This window comes from Aedes aegypti, chromosome 3 (genome assembly GCF_002204515.2).
Source record: "Aedes aegypti strain LVP_AGWG chromosome 3, AaegL5.0 Primary Assembly, whole genome shotgun sequence".
Taxonomy (NCBI): Eukaryota; Metazoa; Arthropoda; class Insecta; order Diptera; family Culicidae; genus Aedes; species Aedes aegypti.
In genome coordinates this window covers 123,120,920-123,148,043 of record NC_035109.1, presented here as the reverse complement: position 1 = coordinate 123,148,043, position 27,124 = coordinate 123,120,920, and the positions used below count along the sequence as shown (strand labels likewise).

Sequence of the window (27,124 nt, the reverse complement as noted above, 5' to 3'; positions counted from 1 at the left end):
GGAAGGCCCCCAAGCCTTAATATATGGCCAGTGCAAATGTGTACTTATGAATAAACGAGATGTGATGGGTTGTTCTCAATCCTATCGGTTTATTTTTGCAAGCATAATACCTATCTCCTCCCTGGACAAAGGTTCAACAATTAAACAGTGTCTTTAGTCGGTTCAGATCTGATTACCAGCGAGGAAGGGTTTTTTAGGTTGCCTCCAGTGCTTCGACCCAAGCATCTGAACCACGTGTTTATTTTGTAAGCTCCCCAGCATCACTTTCCATCGCATGCAAGGTGATGGCGATTTGTGTGGTTCGAGAGAAGTGTAAAAGTTTAGTTTGATGAATTCCCGGGCGTTTGGCGTACGATTCCGATCAGTCTAAGCCATGTAGATGAACGTGTTGATGTCGTCGTCGTCTCGCCGCATGTACTTGTGCTCTATCAGCCACTCGAGCTGTTCCTTGATCATTTTCTTCGACGGGAGGAACATGTTTTTGAGAATATCCACCAGCTCGGCCTGAAATAGTAAAATAAACGTATAAATGGACAGGACTATTTTTGATTCTCGTTTATTGTTGGAATCTACCAGCTGATCAGACAACAAAATAATGGTGCCTTCAGTGACTAAAATTATCAAAATAATGACAAAAAAAGTGAATTACAAACTATAAGTATCAGTCGAAAAAATAAAAACTTGGATTTTGATTTTGGATAGTTGATTAAAGTAAAGGAAAAGGAAGGTTTACGGCTTATTTCTCGCATAACTTATGACCGCGTTATAAAAGCCATTGGTAAGCGAATGTGTAGCTCGTTGTTTTTAAGCAAATGAATGAACAAACATAAAAACTATCACCACTGTAAGATAGACTAGGATCTTCTCTCCATCGCAGCATTGTTAAATAACGCGAAAATGCATTCGTTTTCTCAGTAACTACAAGCTACACTCTTGGTTTTTGGGGCGAAATCATAAAACAAGCGAGATTTGTTGATATTTGTATTGAAATTCCTGAAATTATTTGTACGAAAACTACCGGGCTAATATTGAACTCCTCAAATTAAGCTTAAGTTCTGGACGAATTTGGGAAGAAAGTGACGTTTGTTTCAGATTTCTGAGTCTCCGGCTATCCTTTCGAATGATTTCTCTGTTCTTTCAGAAGGTAACTTGAAGAGTCTTTTTGACTTTCTGAACATGTCTCATAGAGAATCGAGAAAAATGTTTACAGTTTTATGACAGCGAATATTCACACGAAACTTTCCATAAAGTTACCCAAAATACAAACAGAATGTTTTTCTTCAAAATATCAAAAATCTGTACAACAATATTGTCTTCTATTTGTTGCAAAAGTGACTTTTTAGTGACCTAGTCACTAAAAAGTGACTCGCTACCAACCCCGTATAACATACCTGGAGAGCAGCATTGCTCAACCGTTTCCGCATTTTCATGATCTTGATGATGGCCTCTTGAGTGCGGAGTATCCGAAGCTGCACGATCGACTGATTGTCCTCCTGTTGAGATCGTTCAGTGCTCAGTTGTAACCGTCCGACCAGATTAACCTTGCCCCTTCGCTGTGGTTTTCCGTTCTTGATCAGTGCGAATTCCTGGTTTACCCAAAACAGAGTATTCTCGGCAAAATCCTTCGGATTCGCCACGACCGGATCGTACGAAAGCAACTGTCGCTTTAGCTTTGGGAACGCAACCAATGACCAAAGCGTTCGGCGCAATTCCGGATCGGGAAGTTCTGTCGCCAGACGCAGATTTTCGTAGGAGACTTTGTCGTTCGGGCGCTGATTCCAGGCAAATAGCACCGCCATCTGGAACGTGGTCACGTCCAGATCGAACCGCCCGGAATTGTTGGCAAAGGTAATGGTTCCGTTGCTCATGTGATGATACCAAAGCAGTTTTCGACCGGAATGTTTCTTCTTGTAGAATTCTTCCACCTCGGGGATGTAGTCTTCGAGCTCGAGTGGTAAACTGACGGACACCCGTTCGGAACCACGCGCCCAGGCCCCCGCGTTTAGGATCTTTATATTGATGGCATCGTGGCGGGTCGTTTGCGACCGGAATTGTGTGTTCAAATCTTCACTAACCTGAAAGAAACAGAAACAGTTGAGTTTGATAAAACTAATATTTCATGCTGCTGAAAAAATATAAGGGGCGGTATATTGTATATCACGTGAACGGGAAACCTCCTCCTCGTGGAAAAGCGAGGAAATTTTGTTAACTCCTACCTCCATACCCCAAATGTCCATGTGGACTTTTCAAAAATGGGATGGTGTTTGTATGACACGAGTTGACTTTTCACAAATCGAGAGCTCAAATTTTAAAACTCAATAACGGGCCACGTCCTTACGGTCATTGGGGAAGGAAGGTATGCTAGGTAAAAAACTATTGTTACTAGAAACCGAAAAAAATACTTCATCTCCTCAGTTTTTCATCGAAAAGATATTGGGTTAGTGGGATAAGGTAAGGATCTGGGAGTTACCTATGGTTGGTGAGGCGATCCATGATATATTCACGCCTAACAGAATTCGCGATACCTACTATTTTACATACACGAAGAAAATTGTGAGACAAGTCTAAATCATATTTTTGGTTCAATCAACCATATTATTCTAAATTTGCAAAACTATTCTTCTTCTTCCGGACGTTACGTTCCCACTGGGACAGAACCTGCTTCTCAGCCTTTTTCGGTTCGGTAGTTTTTACTTACACACATAGATTAAATTACTGGAGTCGGTAAAATTTTACTGGGTTTTGGAACTACCGAAAAAGTTGTCGTATTCCTTCTTTCAAATAAAACTGTCGTATTATTTTTTCAAATACAAAATAAACAATTTATTCACTGCGCACCCGAAAACAAACCGTCCTCGTCAAAATTCGCTAATAGACTGAAGAACTCTCGCTGCGAACGTGATGCCGAATACTTTCCCTCTCTTTTTTGCTCCTTCGATTCGTCGTTACCGTCGTCAGTGTTGCCACATTTATATTTGTACCGAAGGCTAAAAAATCTTTTTTATCTGTACCAGAGATCCCGAAAATCTGTTACCAAAATCTGTACCACATCCAACATAAATTGATGAAAAAACCCTTCAAATCTTAATAAATATGGATATATACCATGGTTTTTATTGTAACAATTTCACTTATTACATAAAAAATATTGTTAAATTCTATGGAAACAGTATTTTTCAATAATAATTTTGTGGGAATTTTCCGCATCCTTTAGATTTTGTGTTACAAAAATCGCCATTTCCAAAAATCTGTACCAATCTGTACTTTTTCGTGGAAATCTGTAATCTGTACCGTACAGAATCTGTACCAACATTTATCAGAAAATCTGTACCTTTCCAGATAAATCTGTACTTGTGGCAACACTGACCGTCGTTCTATTTGCCGCCACCAGTTTTTTTTTTTTTTTTATTTGTTAGGCACTCCGTGCACTTGGCCACTACTATGCCGAGGATCATATATACAGAATCTATTTATATCCTAGTTCTTATTGCTATTTCTCTCATACCGAGCAGGTAGAGGAGAGTGCTGCCGTTGGTCCAATCCATATCCATATCGAAGTCCATTGGTGTGCGGTGGTTCATTTTGCCATGTATATGTGTCGTGTGAGGCAACAGCCTACAAAGAGGGTCAGTGTGTCTCAGTCACCATCCGATACTGACGAAGGATGGATGTGTTCCCCTATACACAGTCCTTCATGCGGCGTCTTCTGGTGGCTGGACGGAGTTTTTTTTTGTGTGGGGGGATTGGGAATCGAACCCATGACCTTCCGCTTACGAAGCGAAACCGTAACCTCGAGGCTACGAGACCCCCCAACCCGCCACCAGTTGTAGTTCAATCGATCTCTCTCTTTTCTGTATTCATTCAGTTCAGCCACTTGGCATCCGTTCTTGTTGGTATGCATCTTCATGTTCGTTTTCTCCTTTATTTGTGATTCAAGCGAACGCTAATCCGCTCTAGTGATGGTCATAATGACACTGATAGAAATGCACTAGTATATTTTGTACAACCTTCTACGATTAATTATACTTGTAAATCTTTCTTATGAATATTTCAAATTATCATAACAAACGAATTATTAATTTCTCAAATTACTCTATATTACTACAAAAGTCAGTAAAATGAAAACTGTCGCCACGCGTAATTGAAAAGCAAATTTCACCATGTTTTATTTTTTATCGATATATGATATAAAAAGAGAGCTCTCTGCAAAATTTCAGTAAAAAATCTCTGTTTTTCGATTTCTGACATTTTTTTTTAGTTTACTGACTTTTTCGGCAGTTCCAAAATTTAATTTAATTTGTAAAAATAAATGCAAGAAAGTCGGAAATATGTTTTTAGATGTTGTTTATTGAAGATTTTAAATTATTCCTACATAAATTTGTCAATGATTTGACTGGAAAATTTACTTTTCTAAGTATTTCTGAGTACTTTTTTAAGTATTTCTACTTGAATTTGTCGAAGATTTTTCACAACGTTTTAGCCAAGAAATTTGTCAAATAACTCTAGCTAACATTCTTTTGAGGAAGCCAATGGGAACATCTTATCATATTTTTTCCAGGCGTGTGTCAAACGATTCCAACAGTAGTCCCGACTGTATTTTGCACAGGGTTTTTTTCTCAATGGTTCCACCACTGGTTTTCTAAGAATTAAATCTAAAAATTCTTGGTATAGTTCTTCTGGAAAATACTTAAAGTTCGCCAACAAATGTGTGCAAGAATTTATAGATATAGCTTGTTTTCTCATCGTAATAGGCTGTTTTATATATGTAAAAATTGTCCAACCATTTTTTAGTATTTAAGGCTAAGTAGCCCGTCATTCGTTTTGGCAACAATGATGACTTTTCAGCTTGCATTTCAAAGTGATAAAACATAGTCTTGATAGTTTATATTGGCTTGAAAAAGTATCACTGTACGCGCTAACATGCATTAAGTATGCTGATACTTTTTCAGCTGTGTCAGTGCAAAACCAACTGATTTTCTTTGATCCGAAATCGTGAGATAAATTAGCAACAATCATCAACGACGCGTACAAATTTCAATGACGGCCTACTTCGCCTTAATCTTGTGTACCTCCATAAATTATTGCTGTGTGCGTTTGAAATGCAAATGCCAAATGCGGTAAGATTTTCAACAAGAAAGGCGAAGTCAAAATTTGATTTTCTTTGCTAGGTTGGCGGTGATATGCATCATGGTTGCTAAGTATCCTTTGGTTACTTCGTGTTACCGAATTTTAAGCTCAGTTAGACTGGATTTGCACGTCAAACGCAAACAGCAATATAACAAAAATATTCTAACAATTGTTGCATAATTTGTGCGCCACTAGGCTAACATACAATTGACATGCGACTAGTCAACAGGGCTGGTAGTGGCTCTGCATATTGTAAAATATGAACTTAGAGACCGTATGCCTGAAAAACGTGATCAAGAAGAGTCTCATGAATGGAACCACGTTTCAATAAGGATTCCATAAACAATCCAGCCAGTCATGTCTCAGAGTGTCATTCTAAAAATTTCAGTCGGGATTTATTGTGATGTTACGCCAAGTATTACTATATGTACCTATTTATTGATTTTCTGAGAATGTTTGGTTAAAGTTTCCTTTAGTGAATAATTCGAAGATTACTTCAGGAGATCAGTCTCAATCAGTATCTCGTAGCGAACGCATGCGTGTTTCTTCTGTTGCAAATATATTACGTCGATAGTTTTTCTCATTTTAAAGACAATTTACACCGTCTTCAGCCAAAGGCTGCACAGACTGAACAATCACGAACATTAGGCAACGAACAACACGGAACACCCAATACCCAGTGATGAATTCTTCGTTTGACGAAAAGCTTTCACCGACTGGAGCGGGAATCGAACCCACACTTCGTGGCACGATACGCCTAAACGATTGACGCCGCTAACCGCATGGCCACGAAGTCCACAGACACTATTCTCATTTTCCAATTTTCGTGGCCGGTCGAAGTCTCCCAACACATTTCTAAGGCTGGAGGTCGAAATATCCGACCAAAACACACCGGGACCATGCGAATCATCGCAGATTTTTATCCGGACAATCTACAACAAAAATCGAAATGATTACTCGTCTGATAGTGAAGGTTCCATTAGTGGAGGGCAAAAAGCTAAACGAAGCAAGCGAGACAGCAAACAAAACGACATGGATGAAGAGACAATGCCTTGTCTCAAAAATGTACATGATGCCAACCATACGCCGATAGTTAAAGTTCCCACAAGCAATCGCTTTACTACGCTCGAACACGAACCGGTCGATCAAAATGACAATAGATCGTTGCACGCCTGACCTAACCTCGAAACTCCATATAAAAAAATGTCAACAATACCAGCAGTGAATGTCAACTCCATACAAAAAAAATCTAAACAATTCCAGCAGTGAGTGTCAAAGACAGGGTGTCCATTCAAAATCAGTTTTGCAATTCCCGGATTTTTCCCGGATGCCTAAAAGTTTTAAAACCGGGTGAAATCATGGTACAGTGCCTTCATATTTTTAGTTATTTTTCAATGGAAAATTTTGAAATTTGATTTGATTTTCAAAATATTCGTTTTAAAACCATGTTTTTTTTTTCACCGATCAAAAACTCTATTTTGCTTGATAACATCAGATCATTTAATTTTTATCCTATAAATTGTCAAATCTCGATTACTTTTTCAAATCGGCGTAAGTAACTTTTATACGGTTTTGAGAAAATTAATTAGGAAAAATCACAATCTATCTTCTAAAACTGTTTTAAAATAAATATCATAAATCATTTTTTTAACATTTTTTTGCCGTGTACTTCGCTCAAATTTTGCATACACTCAGCTCACGTTCAAAAACTAGGTAGTTTCTATTATTTCCCACAAAAATAATTATCAGAAAATGATAAGCCGTTTCATTCAGTTACTTTCGACGTTTTTCTACCAGTGTAAAATCGGCTCAAGTAGTGTTTTGTTTTGATTCGTGGTTAAGTCACTTTGTCTCTCCATACAGCGGGGCGGCGAAAGTAGTGGTTAGGTTGCGAAAGTTGAAAATGTTACTTTCGTCGTTTTGTAAATCCGGAAATTAAACGTTCTAAAAGTGAAAAGTTGAGTTGGTACAGAGCGGTACGTGTAGAATTCCGCCTGCTTAACACGTAGGATCGATAAAGTAAGTTTGTATACTTTTTTGACTTGAGTCTGTATGAATAAGTTTTCGAGAAATATTGAACTATCGGAAACACCATTGCAGTTCCATAAATAGTGAATTATATAGTGTAGAGGATTATTTAAATCCAATCACTCAATCTTAGAAGGATTTAAAAAAAAAATAAGCTACTTGCTTTTGAATTTTAGGTGCTGTAAAACTGGGTAACATTGATCAGCGAGGTAACATTGATCGGAATGTCACTCCTAGTAAAAAAAATCAAATTAACAATTAACCATACAATATGTTCATTGCATGAATGGTGCCTCTCTTTCTTCTATTCATGAGCTAACCAAAAATAAGGTTTTTGTGAAAATTGAGTTTCGTTCATGGGTTAATTTTTCAACTTCCCGAAACAATGATTTCCATGAGGAAGAGACGAACCAGCCAAGGGCTGAAAGTCTCTCTAATAAAGAAAATTCATTCAATTCATTTCCATGAGTATGAAAAAAAACTAATAAAAATTCATGTTACTTCTGCAAATTATAGAAGCAAGTAAAATGTGCTGTTTAGAGTAAAGTGGGGCAAAAGTTCGAGTGGGGTAAGAGTTTCATTTTAAGATTTCTAGCTGAATTCAAAACAAATCTCATAAATGTCATGGTGGTTCGAATGCTATTCAAGAGACTTTCAATCCAAATATCATGAAAATCTATTGAGATTTGGAAAAGTTTCGGCTATTTGTTGTTTTTTGACGTGAATATTGTAATTTTTGGTCAAACTTCCGTTGCATGGAACCAATTGAAGACAAAATCTTTTTCAATATTTTATGTAAGGGCGTTTCTAGGCCTATCATAAGGTTGCTTTGAGGTGTATTAGTTTTTGCATAAATGCTTGAAAACAATGTTTGGCCCATAGTGGGGCAAAAGTTCGACCCATGCATAAAATCAGGGAAAATTTGGAAATAGCCTAAAATCCGCATATTATCTTCAAATATAGTTAAATTTGTCTGATCGTTTGAAAACTGTCGCCAAAATTTTACATTTTCACTAAGTTTTGTGAAAAACTGCTATTTTTGAGTATATTACAATTAACACGGTTTTGGGCAATGTTTTGATGAAAATTTAGTGTGTATTTTTCATCAAACTTAAGTTTACGGCTGGTGCAAAGTATGCCTGTCATAAAAGGATCGATATTTTGTGTTTTAGCCAGCGAACTTTTGCCCCACACTAGATTCGAACTCTTGCCCCACCGGTGAGGCAAAAGTTCGAATAAGACAATCAATTTTGAGACTGTTGTAACTAAAAATAGGTAAATATTTTGACACAAGTTTGTTAGCAAAATTATAGCCAATATGTTGAAGGTTCACTGTATGGTATTTGTTTTGTTTTAAGTGCTATTTTTTGCCTGGAAACTTTGATTATACCACTAAGGTCGAACTTTTGCCCCACCTTACTCTACTAAAAATGGCATCGCAGAAAAATTTCATAAATATTTTCAATTCGGCAAAATTGACAAATTACCATGAAGAACGTAGAATTTCCTTAGGAAATTGCCTACATTTATGCGTATTCAGCGAGTTAAGATGCTTTTTATTTCTAAATAACTTAAAAACTAAATTACTTGTAAGAGTTTGGCTTTCATATTCGGCTTCAGGAACTATGATTGCTTGGATGATCAATATAAAAAATCACATTAAACATTGTTTTTAAACATACGCAAAACTTTCAGAAAACTAGGTATAGAGTCACGAGCATTAAGTGCCGGTACTTGTTTTAAAAATATAAAACGTGTCACATTTGCATTTTTAACTGAAAAAATAAATAAATATTCAAAAAACTGATCCATGTTACCCCGGATTACGGAACCTAATACAGACCATGCGACTCGAAGGTAAAGAGAGGCTGTAGATCTTTTACAAATGATGAAATTAATAGATGAGTAGACTTAGAGGCTTACTGGTTCCCCGATGGCTTGCTCAATTTTCACCACCTAATGAAATTTCAATCTTTCCTTGAGACGCCTATTAATTTGATCATTAGCAAAAATCTTCTACAGACTCCCTTTACTTCTGAGTCACATAACCGATACAGCCATAACAAAATAATCTAACACAAAACTAATCAAAAAGGGGCCGTTTTGTCATACAAAATTACGAACTTTTAAAAACTTAATATCTATGAAAAAAAAGAAATTTTTAAAATCTAGTGTTTGGAACATCTAAAAGCCCAACACTAGAGATGCCTAACTACCCAAACTATCATGGATTGTTAGAACTTCAAGTTTGCTAAAGTTTCCCTTAGATCAGATTTTTGATTTTTTAAATATATCAATTAAATTTTTTTGTCAAAAAATCGCAATAAATTTTAGAATTCACCGAACCTATCTTCTAGTAAATACTGAAAATATATTACATAAATATTTATTTTCAAGGGAAATTGCCGAAATAAGGAGGATGCCTTGTACTCACTATAATTCATCAGAAATTCGGAGAAATTTTTGAATTATACCTATCTTAATTCAGATCTCAAACAACAATGTTTCTAATAGCTAAGCCAATCTATCTTCGGGTGTAATTCTCGTTGAATACAAGTACAGATCTTTACGACAGAAACGAGATCTCACCAAAATCATTTGACATAACTCCAAATAAGTTTCTTCCCAGGGATCAATCAAAGAATTTTCCAAGAATGTCGCCGAGAAAAAGCAAAAGTCTGCCTAAGAATGCCCAAAGGAACTTGCCATTTATTCATCCATCAAAAACTCTCCATGTCACTAGCAATACGCTGCGAATGACAAGCATGATTCGTTGTGAATTTGTAGAACTCCATTCAAAACCTCGACAGGGACCATAGATCACGGATTCAAGCAAAAATCCCAAATAAAGCTTCTTCAAAATCCGAATCAGTTCATCAGGGAATCCGTCAAAAAACAATTCCTAATGAATGTGTCCAAATTTTAATTGAACATATTTCCCAAAAATGCTAGCTCAGCATTTTACCAACCGTTAGGAATTTTCCCAAAATTTCAAGAAAAATTCACCAAAGCGCTTTTTCAAATGTCATGAAAATAATCGTAATAGAAATTAATAAAGCATCTCATTAAGAACCTACCAACAATCCATCAATACTTAAACAGTTTTCAAGGATCTCAATGATATTTACTAAAAACAACTTTGAATGTTCTTAATAATATCTCTAGCCAGAAAAACATTTTACAAGTAATCGATAATAATTGTGAAAAAACATCTGCTAAGTATCCCTTCTTGAAATAAACTAGAAACGTTCAAATATCTATCTGGAAACTCAGTTGTACATCTCTTGTTCTAGCGCTTTTCCCGGTGTGTCCTACAATTTCCCGGGTATTTCCCGTATTTTTCCCGGCCTTTTGTAATTCCCGGGTTTTTCCCGCTTTTCCCGGATTTCCCGGATGGATGGACACCCTGGTCAAAGAGCAGGACAGTCAATTGAGCGTGATGAAAGAGGGACAGAGAAGGAGAATTTTTCGTGACGTCACCATGCACTCTTCTATGCACAAGCCACAAACAGACGCAATAATAAAAACCCAACCAACAAGAGGGTACACTGTCCGCCCATCACTGTGATGAAGCAAGATGCAAGACAAATTCGCAATTTACTCAGGCAAAATAATATTCCTGAGAATGAATATCACACGAAATGTATAAGAGGTGACCTTTTGGTCATCACGAAACAATTCAAGTGCGCTAACTGTGGAGGAAACCATACCGCCAGCCACAAGGGATGCAAATCAAGGAAAACCTATTTGCAACATCGACTGGAAATCAAGACGAAACGTGAAGCAGTGAGCAAACCTTTTCTGACCACCTCCCAGAAAACAGCATCTCAATCAAATGAGAACCGTGCAGCTACAACAACCAACTCTCAAGCATCGACCAACTCGCATAACAACGATCGTGATGAACGTGCTCTGTACTCCCAAGTAGTACGTAATGGTATAAGCACCATACATCTGCAAAACACACCGTCCGTCTCTGCCGATCTCTTCACGATCGCGGAATATATGACACTAGCTCGAGACCTCTTCTTCCGCCTACGAAGATGCAAGTCTAAGGAGGACCAGTTCTTCACTCTTTCGAAGTTCATGATCCAGTACATCTACAATGGCAAATAGAACGTGCCAATTTATAAGCGCATTCAGCAATTCCTCGCTGGACCACACAAAAATGGGACGTCAAGTAACAAGCATTCTGGAAGCCTCCGATGCACCCTCTGCTCTAGTCTCATTATCAGTGAAACACATAAGCTAAAAATCGTCCAGGACTAGAGAACAGACAATGAGAAGGAGGCTTCCAGCTTGCATTTCACGGCAAGTATAAACAATCTAGTGGACTTTCTCTTCGATATCTAAGTTACAGCACACCACCTGATAAACACTCGAAAAGCACGAGTACCATTGCTTAACAATGGAACATAAGAGGACTTTGGAGAAACTACAACGATCTTAAGCTAGAAGTTACCAACCACTAGTCATCGCACTCCAAGAGAAACTTTTTTCCGGTTCCGACGATCGAACACAAAATCTCCTGAAAAACTACGAATGGCGTTTTCGGGCAGACCAACTCTCGCGGCACAGAAACGTCGTATCCCTCGCCGTTCGATGTGACTCATCGTTCTCGTTTTTTGATCTGCAAACGCCGTTCTGGTTGAATTGAAAATAATACTAGAAATACTGAAAAAAAAATAACCTGAAAGCTTTTCAAGGAATTTTTGTTTGTTGTGTCGTATGCATTACGAGTTGTGCCCAGTAGAGAGCCGGATCCTTTTCTTGGCACTTTTGATTCACTTCGGCACTGGGGTTTTTTGAATGCTACTGAGCTCATATTTGGTCACAATAAGCGTCGTATTGAAGTGCTTTTTGTGAAGCTTCTTAGTTGACAGCTTTAGTGGTAATCGTTAGAACCAGAGGAACAGCCTGCTTATTAACATCCAGATCTACCACATCTCCTCTTGTTTAACACAAGTTGTGCCTTTTCCGTATTGATCAAAGCAATTTATTCAGCAGATAATTAAAGCAACAATGTTTCACCTACCGTCGTCTTTGGTCGTACGGTATTTACAACATCGGTGAACTGTGTTCAATATCTTTTGCACCACGTGGCCCAAAGTATTGATTACATCGCAAAGTATTTCAAGAAGTTACTAAACTTTTGAATTAACCCATTTACTTATATTGTCGACCTTTTGTTTCTTGGCCCAACCGATTGCATCCGTTGCTACGGATGATTTTCCCAAGACCCAATCGTTCTGATTATATTTGTTCAGCCTCCACGTGAGGCGAGCGTTCACATTTTCGCCGAATACTACGGATCGTACCCGTCGTCCTTGTAGACGAACATTAGACTTTCCACCGGACCCAACAGTTCGAAACTGTTGCTTCGGCTGCTCCCTTCTAAGGCGAGCATTCCAGATTCCTCTGAGCCCAACATTTTGTATTCATTGCTATGGCTGCTGCTTCCTTCTAAGGCAAGCATTTCCGCCGGACTCGACAGTTCGAAACTGTCGCTGCGGCAGCTCCCTTCTAAGGCGAGCATTTCAATATTGACCGGACTCAACGGATCGTATCCGCCCGGTTGCCCCCTTCTAAGGCGAGCACTCTGTTTACTTTTCCGCCGGACCCGACAGTTCGTAACCTTCGTGGTAGACCGCGCACACAATGCCTTCTTGCAGTTATAGAACAAAGTCACACCTCAAATTTTCAAGAGCACATGACATGAGAACCAAACAGCGCTTCGCGTACTTATATACGTATTTATCCCATTGATCACCACCAGCAAGCAAGCCATTTGATTGATTTTCAACGCGAACTGTTGTCAGATTCTGCAGTATTGTGCTCTGGAAAATTCAAAGTTTGGCTTCGTTTTTTAATCACCTTAAGGTCACTTAATGTTCAGGGCGACTGGAGACGATTGGCCCAGGAGCGAGTCCAGTGGAGAAGACATATCCATTCGACGTAGATTCGTCGCAGCGAATTGTAGCCCATCAAGTATCAAGTAAGTAATGACAATTTTTTAGAGTTCCCAAACCATGATTTCAACTTTGCTCAATATCCTGGATCTGTATGTTGACGTATAGTCGATGCATTAAAACACATAATCCAACCTCAACATCTTTTTACGATCCCAAATAACAATAGTAAAACAGGTCAAATTCTTCTAAATTCCATAAACAATTCTATTAGATAGTTAAAAATTTGAATGAGACCTAAAATTTGATTTAGATTCTTCGTTTGTCCTCTTGGACGTTCTTTGTACCCCACTCTCTTACTCCGTAGAATAGCATACATTTTTTGTACCTTTTCTAAATTGTCTACGTGGTATAAATACATACATCCCAAGGCTTGCTTATTACATACGAACTTACCTTTATATCCTGGAACATTCTAGCTAGCTTATTGACGTAGTCAGCCGGCATGCCGACCTCCCGCAGCCATTCTACCATGTCCTCTTCCTTTTCGCTATCAGCACTGGAATCGAGGATCAGTCTACAAAACAAAATAAAGTTATGTTTCTGAACCTGCTTTGCTCTCAACCCAAAAGAAACCAACCTTCTAGTCAGATGCGCCTTGTGATAACGCATGAAGACATCCTTATTGCTTACGTATTTGAGCACCAGCAGTACGTCCTTCAGGCGAGATTCGATTTCCTCGGTGGTGAGCCGCTTGCTGAACGGTGTCCGCCGCAGCAGCATATCACAGTAGTTGGCCAGCAGCTCCGGGCACTTGGACTCGGGAGTGGCCGACTTGATACCGCGCGCCATTGCCGTGGCCGACGTCGGCAGTTCCAGCTTGAACACCGTGATGTCGTTGACCACCGTTTTGAATGCTTTGTCGCGAGCCGTCAGAAACCGGGGATCATCATTGAAGGCTTCCTTCACCAGGTTGCTAAACCTGCGGAACAGTTCGAGCAGTCTTTCCACGTACTTCTCGGAATCTTGGGTTATGACGTCAGCCGCAGCAACCATATCCGCCAAACCGGCCTGTACGATATGATTCTCCAAGTCGCGAAGCATAGGATCTACGCCACCGGCTACTCTATCCAACAGACGGAACATCAACTGCAACCGTTCGGTTTCCCGACCTTCTATCAAGGGAGGACATTCAGCAAGTAACGTTGGCAGATGATCTCCGATTAGCACCGTAACGCAGCACTGAGCCAGAGCTGTTATGCTGCCTGGTTCCAAGTATCGCTCTGCACGTGCTTCCTCTTCCCGAAGCTTTGCATCGGCATACTCCATGAAGCTTTTCACCCCATCTGCCTGAAGCTGCTCGCTGGCCTTCAAACGATAGAACGCGGACGTAGCTTGTAGATAAGCCGCCTCAAAGTTCTCCCGATATATTTCCAGCTTGTCCTCGGTGTTGGAACAAAGATTAACGTAACTTTCGCGGACACCGATCACCAGCTGCGAATCGAATGCCTCGCCGTTTCGTTCCGCATGCACCAGCTTCATGGCCGAGTCCTGCAGACGATGTTTGATATTCATGAAGATGCTCTGGTTCCACAGATCCAGCATCAGCTTCCGCACGATGCTGTCATCCGAGTGGTTTGATTTTTTTGAGGAGCTACTACTCGAGTTGTGTCCAGATGACTGACTTTTACCCTGCAAAGAGAAACACAATTTACGTTAATTCTGATCAGATAGATTTAACAGAAAGGCCACTAATGATACAAAATATCACGGGTTTTTCCCGGTCATTTCATAAAAAAATCGCCGGAGCTGAACACCAAGTAATTAAAAAAATAAAGGTTTAGCGTTAAATGTTGTTAAATACATGATCAAAATTGAACTACTCAACTAGTTTGAGGTTTCTTATACCAACTGAACGGTTAAATTTATCCTACAATTGGGTTGATCAACACCTCTTCCGATCGACATTCGCCATATAATATTTCTTTGATTGCCATTTTGTTTCTAGTCAATTTATCAAAAAAATGAAAAATGGGCTGTACAATGTCAGGTAATACAGAGCATCTCAAAACCTGTCTTAAAACGCTTTCATTTCTATTGAATAAAACATATTTTTCTTTTGTATTGAAAATTCTAAGAAAACTTCAGAGTTTTCAATTTCTGTGAAGAACTATAACAATTCCGACGTTTTCCCGAAATTACAAACCGAGTGGCCACCAAAGAATTGTAACATTCAAATTCCTATCTCACCTGCAATGCATTTTCCAGCTGCCAAAACGGCAACGGTAGATAGCTGCTCTGGGTGAAAAACTTTCTCCACTCAACAATATAAGCCTTGAGTAGGGCTTGCTCTTCGCGTTGGGCCAGCACTCGACTTTGAGCCTGTTTGATGAATGTGACGATGTCCTCTTGCAGGCAGTCGTGTATCTTCGAGGGTCCCTTGTCATCCCACAGGCACACCAGATGGACCGCGTAGAACAGCTCCTGCCATTCGGAGTGTGTGACCGGTTCCTGCTTCAGAAGTTTGAGTACGATCGGTCGCATTTGGGGCCATTTCTCCTCGAAGGACGTCTGGTTGTTCTGTAGAAGAATAGAATTGTCTCGATTAGTGGGTAAGGTATTTTTTTTGGAATGAATAATGACCTTATCAGTGCTCATGTAGTTGAAAATACACCTATGAAATACTGCGATAACAACCACCCAAAACAGACGAAATAGCAAATTGATTGCTGGTTTTAATTTAATTAAGGCATAGGTTGCACTCTATCGGTGTATTCCATCAATTGGAAAGCAGAAGGGATGGGTATGGGAAATAATTTCCAATGAATTACGAATCTAAAACAACCTTCCTTGTAAGTTCGTAAATGACCACCTCAGTATTTCAGAGATCATATCCAGACGCGTAATGCACAACTTCTGAAAATCTTGTAATTTATGTCTCAAACTCTTCTTAAACAACAAAGGATGAATATCGATTCTGGTCTTTTGTGCCGACCAGAACGATTTCCTTCTAAAATATCTCAAGTTGTTACATGAAAGATTCTACAAAGTTTGGCTTCTAAACATTGTAAAAGAATTCTTTCGGTGATTTCTCAACAATTTTTTTCCCAAGAACTCGTCATTGAATTCCTAAAGTAATTATTCATAGACTCAAAAAATACTTCAAAATGTTTTATTTTAACTTTTACGAAGAGCCTCAACAATCTTCTTTAGGACTTCTTCGTAAATTACTCCTCAAAGAATCCTCAGTAAATTCCTCCAGCAGAGCCTTAAGGAAATCTTCCAACGATTCCCCAAAAAATTACTACTATTTTCTCAATGAATGTATTCAAAGACTTTTGGAAGAAATTTTCAACGTTCCGGAGACAATCTTACATAGATTACTCCAGGTAGGATATTTTTAGCAATAGGGGAACAGTCTAAAATCTTGTAATATGTTGAGCAGTCAACAATAGATCTTTAAACATTTGATGATTTTTCTATTTATAAAAAATGCCTGCCAAAATTAATCAACTTATTTTTTCAGCGATTTCTCTGTAAAATAGCTCCATCTTTTCTGTTCATCACAACTCTAAGAATGGCTTCAAAAATTTCTCCAGGAATCCTTTATGATATCTCAAAAACGTATTCAAATAGACTCAAGTCGAAAAAGTATACAAACTTACTTTATCGATTCTACGTGTTTCGCAGACGAAATTCTACACATTTCGCTATGAACCAACTCGATTTTTCACGTTTAGAACATTTAATTTCCGGATTTACAAAACGACGAAAGTAAGATTTTTAACTTTCGCAACCTAACCACTACTTTCGCCGCTCCGCTGTATGAAGAGACAAAGTGACTTAACCACGAATAAAAAAAAAACACTACTTGAGTCGATTTTACACTGGTACAAAAACGTCGCAAGTAACTGAATAAATCGGCTTATCATTTTGTAACAAAATTTTTGTGGAAAATCACAGGAACTCCATAGTTTTTAAACGCGAGCTTATTGTATGCAAAATTTAAGCAATGTACACGGCGAAAAAATGTTAAAAAGGTAATTCATTTTAAAACAGTTTTAGAAGACAGGTTGTGATTCTTCTGAATTAATTTTCTCAAAACTGTATGGAAGTTACTTACGCCGATTTGAAAAAGTAATCGAGATATATTTATAGAGCTCCATAAGTTATTTTTAAAGGGTGGTTTATTGAGCTTTGTCAAGAAATTCAATCCGACGGATAGCAGAAGAGATATTCATGAGTTTGTTTGCTATTATTTAGCTTAATATGGGATTATAGCTCCGCAATGTACAAACATCCCAAACAAAATTAGCTCAAAAGCTATTTGTTTCTTCAGCAACATCCTTCATTAAGGTTTGAAGAATGAGTTTTCAATATGGGATGATAAGTTTGTACTGGAATGTAAGTACTAGTGTGTTTGGAACATTTTTTAAAATTTCTCCATGGTAATTTCCATATAAACATACATTGTCTTTGGGCTACCTTTAAATCACCACCTAGAAAGCTGAAAATTTCACAGAAAATTTTTTTGTGGTACGGATGGTAAGGAGCATATGGGAGAATGGATTTTCAAACATTTTAAAAATTTGAATCGCCCTGTTGTAGAATTTCTCCGGGATAGTTGCACCAACAATGCTTCCAGAGATCATTTCAAGGATACTTGCATAAATCGTTTCAAGCTTATTTTCAAGATTTCTTTTTGAACTTTGGGAAGAAAGAATGGTCTTCAAGAAATAACTCTAATGGTTCCGCAACGGAGGGCTTGTAACGAAACGTGGTACCAAAAATGATTATCTCAGTGAATGGATTTGAGAAAGTAGTGACTTACAATTCTCCAAAAAGTGACTTGAAATATGCACCTGAAAAGAAAATTAATCGTCTATTTCGATGCATGGGAAATTTCTTACAAAAAATCATTATTCTTTGATCGCAGTACGCAATTGAGAAGAAACGTAATTTCAAATAGTGCGGATCGTTCCTTCGTGCTGTGCGTTCACAAATTCTCTTCTGCTCTTGGAAGTTTTTAAAACTACCTAAAGCAATCAAACAGTACTTTTCGGTACTATTTTTCTACTATTGATCCCTTTACGATCCTTGTTAGGATCTGTGCCTTCGATTTTTCGTTGGACCCATTAGGGAGAGCTAGCAGTGGTAATCTTTCTTGGATACCGTCTTGGGAAAAAAAAAACTCTCAAAGGTCTCTTCTTCTTTCGTTTATTCACTAAACATTGTTGCAACTACAGATAAAAGGAAACCAGGATTTAAAATTTAATCGTGGCAAAAATGGAAGAAAAGACGTTTCTCCGGAATGCGCGCTTTCTTCCAAGGGTGAAATGGTTAGTGTTGATAATTGCATCGAAATGAGCAATCAGTTCGACACTTTAGGCACATTTTCCGAACACCAAATCGAAGCAGCCTCTAGCCCAGGCTCTTCGATTCATGTGAGGAAACAAAAAGTGCCGCCCACGTGGTCAGTTGTTCCGAATTTGGTTGATTTAGGTAGGAGATCTTGAACTCCATTAGGGGAATCAAGGTTTCCTTCCAAATCGCGTTTTGCCGGAAACTGTAAAAGATCGCGAATTCCTTTTCAAACATCTTAAAGGAGCACCATTTTTTTACTTATGACGATAAAACTGAACGTTTGGTCAAAGTCGTCTTGAAAGGTCTCTCAAGTGAAGAGATCAAAAATGAAATCAATGATGTATACTTGGATTTTCTACAGTACAAATAATCATTATGAAAAAAAGAGCATCTAATCTGGCATTCTTCGGTAAGGGCTAGCTCTAGAAAATTATTTAGTTCACTTTAACACTTTTAATTAATAACTTTAATGAATGTTTTTCGTATCCGACATGGAAATTCTACCACTCATCAGCTTTTACGTGAAATAAATTTGATTCGTTGAATATGCTAGAAAAAAGGCGTAAGTCGCATGGTCGATTTATCTTCATCGATTCTCTCTTCTGTTAATAAAGGTGTTAATATGCGGGTTTGTTAGCATTTTTTCACCTCAGGACGCAAGATTGCATAGCTGCCAAGCGTCCTGCAGTGAAAAAATGCTTACTGTACGCACCTGGCTGTTCAATCCTCCAGAACTTCGATAGCAGAGGAGTAACGGGTTGCAGTGGGGAGCCAGGTTCGACATCGACCGATTGATTGTAGAGGATAGAGGGGATCCAGAGGAGACCGATCCTACGGCCTAACGATCAACCCAGTTGCGATCATCTAGTCCAAAGGTCTTAATCACATGCACATTTCCACTAGTGAATTAATAACACGCGAGTTTACATTAGAACAAACACTTTAATTAAAACACCTTATATTTGGACAATAAAACATCATCTAAACTTATATCTATATTTCGCTTATGGCTAGACAGATTAAAACAAAACTTGCGTATGGGCTCGGTGCCCAGTGTACGTTCTCGACGGCGACCCAATTCGACTGACGATCATCATCAATCCAGATGCTGCCCTAGCCGGTGGTAGATTCGGTAAGCCGAGAGCGAGGATCTCACTCTCTTATCACCCTTATCGGAGCTCGTCTATCGCTCGTCCAATCGATGATGGTGATAGCTCTAGCACAGTCAGTGATGATCACGCTGTATATTAGATTCTCAACTGCTGGTACTGAATGGCTACTGTTTAGCGGTCGTCACAATCGGGCCAGTGGATGGATTGTTGCATTTAGGTAGAGGTAGGTCAGGGTACAATAGCTCCTGCTATAGCCTTGCCCGCAGTTAACATACACGTCAGGGATGTAGTCTGAGGAGGGTGTAAATCGTTGGTTGCAAACACTAACAAACCACCTTTATTCATGGAAAAGAGGATCGACGAAGAGAAATCGATCATGCGACTTACGCCCTTATTCTAGCACACGCTTAAATATGTTAATTACATCTAGATTTTGTTCCAATCAATATCCCGCCTAGTAAGTTTCACGCGACACCTGAAAGGTCCATGTAACATATTCTTGCTGTTTTTTTCCAAACAAATCTTATTATCTCATTAGGGCAGCTGAAAGAGCATTGGAAGATATGTTGAAAACTAAGCTCAACTCAATTTTGACGAAAATGTAGATGGGACTGACTTGCGATTTACGGTAGAGAAGACGTCGTGACGCCAGTTGCGCGCGCTTTCTCGATTCTCGCAAACCGCGCCATGACCAATTTCTCTCTCGGGTGCACAATGTGGAGTGCATTTTTTTTAAGTTCTTTATTAGTATTATTCCAAACATTACATTAATTTCTTATATCTAATGTGGAGTGCATTAGATTTTACCTATACAACCCCACTGTTGGACTAAAAATGCCAATACAAATGCACCCTCTTTCTGTGTTCATACACGCTATTCTCGTGCACAATAGAGAGAGTACACGGCAGGACTGGATATTCTCTGCAATAAATACGATGGAGAGACGCATGGCAGTTTGTCTTATTTGCTTTACTAGCTATTTTCGCTTGCTGGTAGAGCAAGCCCATGGTAGGGAGAATCAAACGGTGGAAACTGGGTTTGTTGACTGAGGGCTATGCACTAATAATTGCCTAATTATTGGAAAATTTTCAAGCAGCAGCATATTACGAATGTTTCAAGTACAGTCGACTCTCCACAACTCGATGTTCTATAACACGATATACTCTATACTGCCCATAAATGCATGTCAGTCCCACGTTTGCTGGATTTCCTATTCACATGGGACAATTATGCGTTTATGGGCAGTATAACTCGATGAATTTTTTGGTCCCTTCAAATTTCCATACAGCGTGCTCTCCATAAGTCGATATTTCTATAACTCGATATCTTCACTAGTCGATGTCACGTGAGAGGAAAATTTCTCTCCATATCTCGATATCTATTTTAAAATCTTTCTTATTTTGGAAAATGTTGTCTTATTCTAGTTTGGAGTTGAAAATATACTTGCAAGTTGTGATAAAAGTTGAAAAACATGAAAATGAAAAAAAAATTGTCGGTCAAAATAATGTGATTTTTCGAGCATTTCGAGAAAAGTTTTCAAATAATAGATGGAAAGGTACATACAATCAACAAAATAATATTATTTTCCTACAGAGGTGATCATTTATGCATTAGAAATACAAAAATTTGTTCCTTCGATTTTGTTTCGGTACAATCTATAACTCGATAATTCTATAAGTCGATGGTCCCTTGATTATCGAGTTATGTAGAGTCGACTGTATAGGGAATTATAATATTTTTTTTATCTTCGACTGTGTAGTGCACCTTAGGACGAGACGCCACTGCTTGCAAAAATGGAATATTTCTTCAGATGCTTCTAAAATTCAACTAATAATATTCCCACATAAACCAATGTCTAATAAGGACTGTTCATTTTATAAAGTGGACACTTTGTTTATGCTACAACTTTTTTTTATTTATTGATAAAATCGTAATCGGTTTTATGTGCATCCTTCAACTATTATTCTACAATGATCTTCTTCTTCTTCTTTCTGGCGTTACGTCCCCACTGGGACAGAGCCTGCTTCTCAGCTTACTGAGAGCTTACTATGCCTGACCATTTTTGCATGTGTATATCGTGTGGCAGGTACGAAGATACTCTATGCCCTGGGAAGTCGAGAAAATTTCCAACCCGAAATGATCCTCGACCGGTGAAATTCGAACCCACGACCCTCAGCTTGGTGTTGCTGAATAGCTGCAATGTTATAAAAATATAAAATCTAACAAAATGCGTTTGGTTGAAGATCTAAATCGTTTTTCCAAAAACTCTTAAGAAAAACTGTTAGTCAAAGTTAAGCATTACTTTTATTCAGTATTCCTCATTTTTATGAACAAATTGTATGTTGGTATCCTTTACTAGCGATCCTTTATAGAGAGATAAGCGGAAGTTAAAATGGAATGATTTGGCAACAGACCTGCAGTGCTGAGTTTGCTCGGCGTCCAGAATAATATTTTAACACGAACATGACTTCCTCATTGCAAAAAAGAGTGTTTTGTGTCGTTATAGATCGTTGAGCTGCATTTACAAATTAATTAACAGCAAAAAAATCAACAAATAAAAATCACATTGACAAAAATTTAAAATGGATGCATATTTTTTGCTTCATGCAGAACAACTTTTACCGAAATAATTTCAAGCGGATTACATTACCCTTCAAGACAAAATCAAAACAAACATAACGCAAAAAAATCAATAATATTCCACCATTCTCTGACACTAGGTATCTCTAGTGATTTATCCGTTATGGCCAAATTTGCTGATACACCATTTTTTACTACCAGCAAAAAAGTATAAAAGTAGGATTACTGAAGAAACTGTAATTGCATAAAAGAGAGCCAAATCATGAGGTATAAACTTGGGCATAAATTTTACTCTTCATGGTCGCTTTATGAAAAAATCACATACTTTTAAAAACAAATACACATATGTATCGATCCATAGCAAACTGTAAGCGTATTTCTCTGAATATTCTGATAAGTAATCTCAGAATAACATATTACATATTACAACATTTCATGACAGCAGTGTTACCAATTTTGATGATTGTCATTGTACTTCGAGGCGTCTTCTGAAAATAAAGCATTTGTTTTTTTTATTGTGCTTAAAATATGACGCAGGGACTAAATAAGCAATTCCATGAAGGCGTAGATTATTTTTCATATTAATACTATACTATTATAACCGACAGGACGTATTTTAAATCAAAAAATTCTACACATATCAGTTCCATTTAAAGTTAAGATATTTTCTTTAAAAGAACTCGGCAAAAAATGATGTTACGATATCTGAAAAATGGTTGCTCCAAAAATTACTTGATATTTTTCAGCAGGCTTCTGATAGAAGATGCTTTCGAAAAACAAGCCTTTTTTAAATAAAAAATATGGATTGTAGAATTATCCAGCCAATTTCTAATACAGTACTGACCCGATTTTGTCAGCCCCCGATTTTATCTGCCCCCGATTTTGTCTACCCCCGATTTTGTCAGCTTTTTGACCCGATTTTGTCAGCCTATTTTAAATATGTCAAAAAATTGTTATCGTCATGTTTTACCACGTTTACATTATAATTGATGATGATGTTTGATGTCATGCACGCATGGGCGTAGCAAGATGGGGCAATGGAAATGCCTTTTTTTAAGTGTTAAAAATCGATATTACCAATATAAGGAAGAGGGAGCCCCTGATAAAAAAAACTGGCTACGCTCATGTCCATCACCCTTTTAAAAGTCCATTGAACCATGTAACACGTCAAAATTTGAAAAACAGGAACAAAATAAAATGACCCGATTTTGTCAGGTTCCCCATTTTGTCAGCCTAAAATTCATCGAGGGGCTGACAAAATCGGGTCTTTACTGTAATCATTGATTTTGATAACCTCCAAAAATCGATCGTTCCAAACGTTGTGCTTTATCAGTGTAAAATTTAATTATTTTGGCGGCTTTTAGTTATTACAGCATTGTACAATATTAGTCTAATGCTGTACAGAAAACCGATCGCAATTTCAATGATTATTAAAAAAGATATAGCATTATGTACAAGGTGTCTACTTTATAAAATGAAGCACCTAAAAATAATATGTTTATACAAAAATAATGCGTTATACATTTAGGTTAAGGCTAAGTAGTTTTCGTTTTGGCAGCCATATTGATTTTGCAGCTCGCAATTTCAAAGTGATAAAACTCAGTCAACATAAGAAATATTGATTCAGAAAAGTATCACTACTTGCGCTTACAGGCAGAAAGTATGCTGATACTTTTTCAGCTATGTCAGTCAAAAACCAAATGATTTTTTTTAACTCGCAATCGTGAGACAAATTAGTCACAATCATCGATGCCCAGTACAAATTTCAATGATGGCCTACTACGTCTTCAGGTAATTGAAAGTTTTTTTTTTCATTTTAAAATAGGTGAAATCAGCTCACCTGTAAATATTCTGAACTCCTACTGCAAATTAAATGTAATATGTTGTTAACAAACTGTTAATAAAAGCTTAATTTAGTTTTACCAAATCAGGATGATAGTGTTTTCTAACACAGAACTCCTAGATATAAGAAATGAATGTAATATTGAAAATGATTTTAATTAAAACAAAAATTATACTCTGAAGAAGCTCTTGCAGAATTTGTAAATTATTTAATTTGAAATTGAAACATAGTAAATATACCAGGATCACTAGACTGGCCCAGCTTAGTATGGGAGAAAATTAAAGTTGTATAATTCCATGGGGCACCCTCCAGAATTACTCCTTAGAGTTGAAAGAAGACTTTCTGAAAGTTTCAGCTTATTTGGTCGTTCCATGAGCTGGCGCATTTGAATTGAAGCTAATATGGGATTTTCAGCTCAAACATATGGGATTTAGCGCATCATCTAATGTTTGGTTCAGGAAAATCGTTGATCACGTTCAATTGCACCCAGAATGTCAAAAACACTACTTGATACAATAGCAAACAATATTGTAGAAGGTTGTATCATGATTAAAATTGATAAAGTTGGTGTTTTAACTATTTGAAGTGGATTTGCTAAGCTCATGCTATACTGCTTTGTATTTCCTCAACATAGCCACTAAGCGAATTATAGCCACCTATGACGCTGGGCGAGCTGCTGCACAAGGCGCATGCCTATATGTGACTGCACGGAAGGCCGATCTAAGCCTAACTTTCAATAACTGAAATGTTAATGAAAACGCTCAATTGAACGCGATCAACTAGTATAAGGAACAAAACATTGGGTCAATTCTTAATATATTTGGAACGAATATTCCATACAAACTTCAAATTGAATGCGCCAGCTGGTGGAGCAACCAATCGAGTTGAAATTTTGTGAGCGCTTTTTTCTTACCCTAAGGCACATATCTAGGGGGTGCCCCGTTGAGTTTTACAACAATTTTGTTTTAGGGCCAGTCTAAGGATCACGTTGCTGCTACATAAATTACAGTTACAAAAATATTCGCTCAGCGCCAACTAAAGAACAATTACAACAATTAAAGAGCAGGAGCACGATCTGACAAGAACCTGCACTTTTGTTAAGGAGACAGACAAAGAATATGCCTATCTTATTGGAAGGGGGTTCTGCTTTGAACAAATCAAGAATAAAGTATTCAACTTTCATGAAAAATCCTGTACAAAATGGCAGTTTCGGTTCACTCCCGTTTTTCCAACTTTTGCGTTGAAAATCCTGGTCTTTTTATATACACGAACACGTCGGAACACTTAAGGAACACAACAAAGGAAGAATTTTCAGAATCCGATTGCCCTTTCTAAAGCCATTTCGTGACATACAAACACCATTCCGTTTTTATTTATATAGATAACAATTGAGTCGATCAATACTATTTCTATGTCACAATGTAGCTCCAAGTATAGGTAATCAACGGCAAAATAAAAAGAATTTGAAAAACTTTCATAAAAAAAAATATTTAATTGCATTTGTTTTCGCATCAAAAAATGTTCCTATTTCCGCTCACGGTAAACAAATTCCTTGACGAACATGCTCAAAAATGCATTAGTTCGAATTTTGTTATTTATCCTGATATTTATTATGGACAAACCATATCTATACCAATGATAAAGAATGCTATATCTTCTTCTTCTTGGCATTAACGTCCCCACTGGGACAGAGCCTGCTTCTCAGCTTAGTGTTTTTATGAGCACTTCCACAGTTATTAACTGAGAGCTTTCTTTGCCTAAGTTGCCATTTTCGCATTCGTATATCGTGTGGCAGGTACGAGTATACTCTATGCCCAGGGAAGTCAAGGAAATTTCCATTACGAAAAGATCCTGGACCGACCGGGAATTGAACCCAGACACCTTCAGCATGGCTTTGCTTTGTAGCCGCGGACTCTAACCATTCGGCTAAGGAAGGCCCCTAAGAAAGAAGAAAAGAATGCTATATACTAAAATCGAATTTGTTTTTAAATATTGTTGATTTTTTTGCATGGGCGGCTATTGGAACACCCAAAAATACCTACTGATCCAATAGCCGCTCACAGGGTATTGTGTTTCTAATATAATTATTTAACGAATGAAAATAATGTCAGACGGCTTCATTTGAAAGTTGTTGACGTAGCTAGACGATATCTGTGCGAAAAAGATTGCATTTTTATACGAAAAAACCGTTTTTACAATAGTGAGCGGTAATAGTGGCATGAGCGGCTACTGGTGCATTTGGTTTATTGATTTGCAAAAATGACGAACGATTTTCAATTTAAATAGCTTTTGATTGAGCTTCCGATGTTCAAAATTAAATGCTAAATTACAACAAATTCGTTCATCAAAAGACTCATATGCGAACTACGACAGTACATGACTCTTCGTTTCCCAGAAAACAAATCGAAACCATTTGTGCCCATTTCGCGCAATGCAATCAAGGTCCCTTCCATGGTCATTTGGTGGACAGTGGCCTGTCGAAGGTCAGCATAATATTTACATACCTTCAGCATGATTATTTCTCCGTTCGTACGTTCGCTTTTCTGTGTTATCGCTTCCCAGCTGCTCAGCTCGATGAATAAAAGCCCAAATCTGGGCCAGCTACCACCGCAAATATGTTTTTTTTTTCCTCTTGTTTTGTCTGGCAGAGATTCGAACTATACAATCTCCTTATCCAATCTTTTATTGCAGACACATAATCATTGTCTACGATGCCAACTTTTGGGAACTTTTTTTTGTACGTGATGGTTTGCTAATCTTCGAACCTGTGGGCTCCGGTTAAAGGATTTCGGCGTCTCCCGTTGAGACCGAAGATGCGGGTCAAGCAAGGAGCGGAACGAGGCCGTAGGCCTTCCGCTCAGACGATTTTCGCCGTGTTTATCGACTTCAATCTAGGCACCAATCCCAACTAGCTGAATTTTGCGTCCAGCAAAGAACTCGCATAGTCTACGCGAAACTGAAACCTGTTTTAATGCGTAATCACTAAACACTGTGTGTACGACAGACGTTTCACTGCGGCTATAGAACGGAATGAAAAAGTCGCCAATTCACTCTGAATAATAATTATTTCTGCTTGAACTCTGCGGTCGGCGCCGCCGGAGAAGGAATCTTTTAGCAGAAAAAAAACTTTCTAAATTTTCTGTGTGACAGTTGGCTTGAC

The 27,124-nt window shown here is 38.0% G+C and overlaps 1 protein-coding gene across 1 annotated transcript; it reads right to left on the bottom strand.

The window, feature by feature from the left end:
- Positions 1–77: 77 nt before the first annotated feature.
- On the bottom strand, positions 78–27,122 carry LOC5569092 (cullin-5). The gene is made up of 7 exons (XM_021849344.1): positions 26,730–27,122; positions 26,469–26,605; positions 15,315–15,644; positions 13,705–14,756; positions 13,521–13,641; positions 1,392–2,075; positions 78–504 (listed from the first exon to the last, which is right to left on the bottom strand). The coding sequence occupies exons 2-7, from the start codon at positions 26,475–26,477 to the stop codon at positions 367–369; spliced, it is 2,334 nt and encodes a 777-aa protein (XP_021705036.1). The 5' UTR covers positions 26,478–26,605; positions 26,730–27,122; the 3' UTR covers positions 78–366.
- Between the last annotated feature and the right edge of the window lie 2 nt (positions 27,123–27,124).

Excerpts from the sequence above, each read along its gene's own strand:
- LOC5569092 (XM_021849344.1), bottom strand. Across the intron at positions 14,757-15,314 it reads AGCTGGAAAATGCATTGCAG|GGTAAAAGTCAGTCATCTGG; the intron begins GTGAGATAGGAA and ends TTCTCTTTGCAG. Across the intron at positions 2,076-13,520 it reads GAATGTTCCAGGATATAAAG|GTTAGTGAAGATTTGAACAC; the intron begins GTAAGTTCGTAT and ends TGTTTCTTTCAG.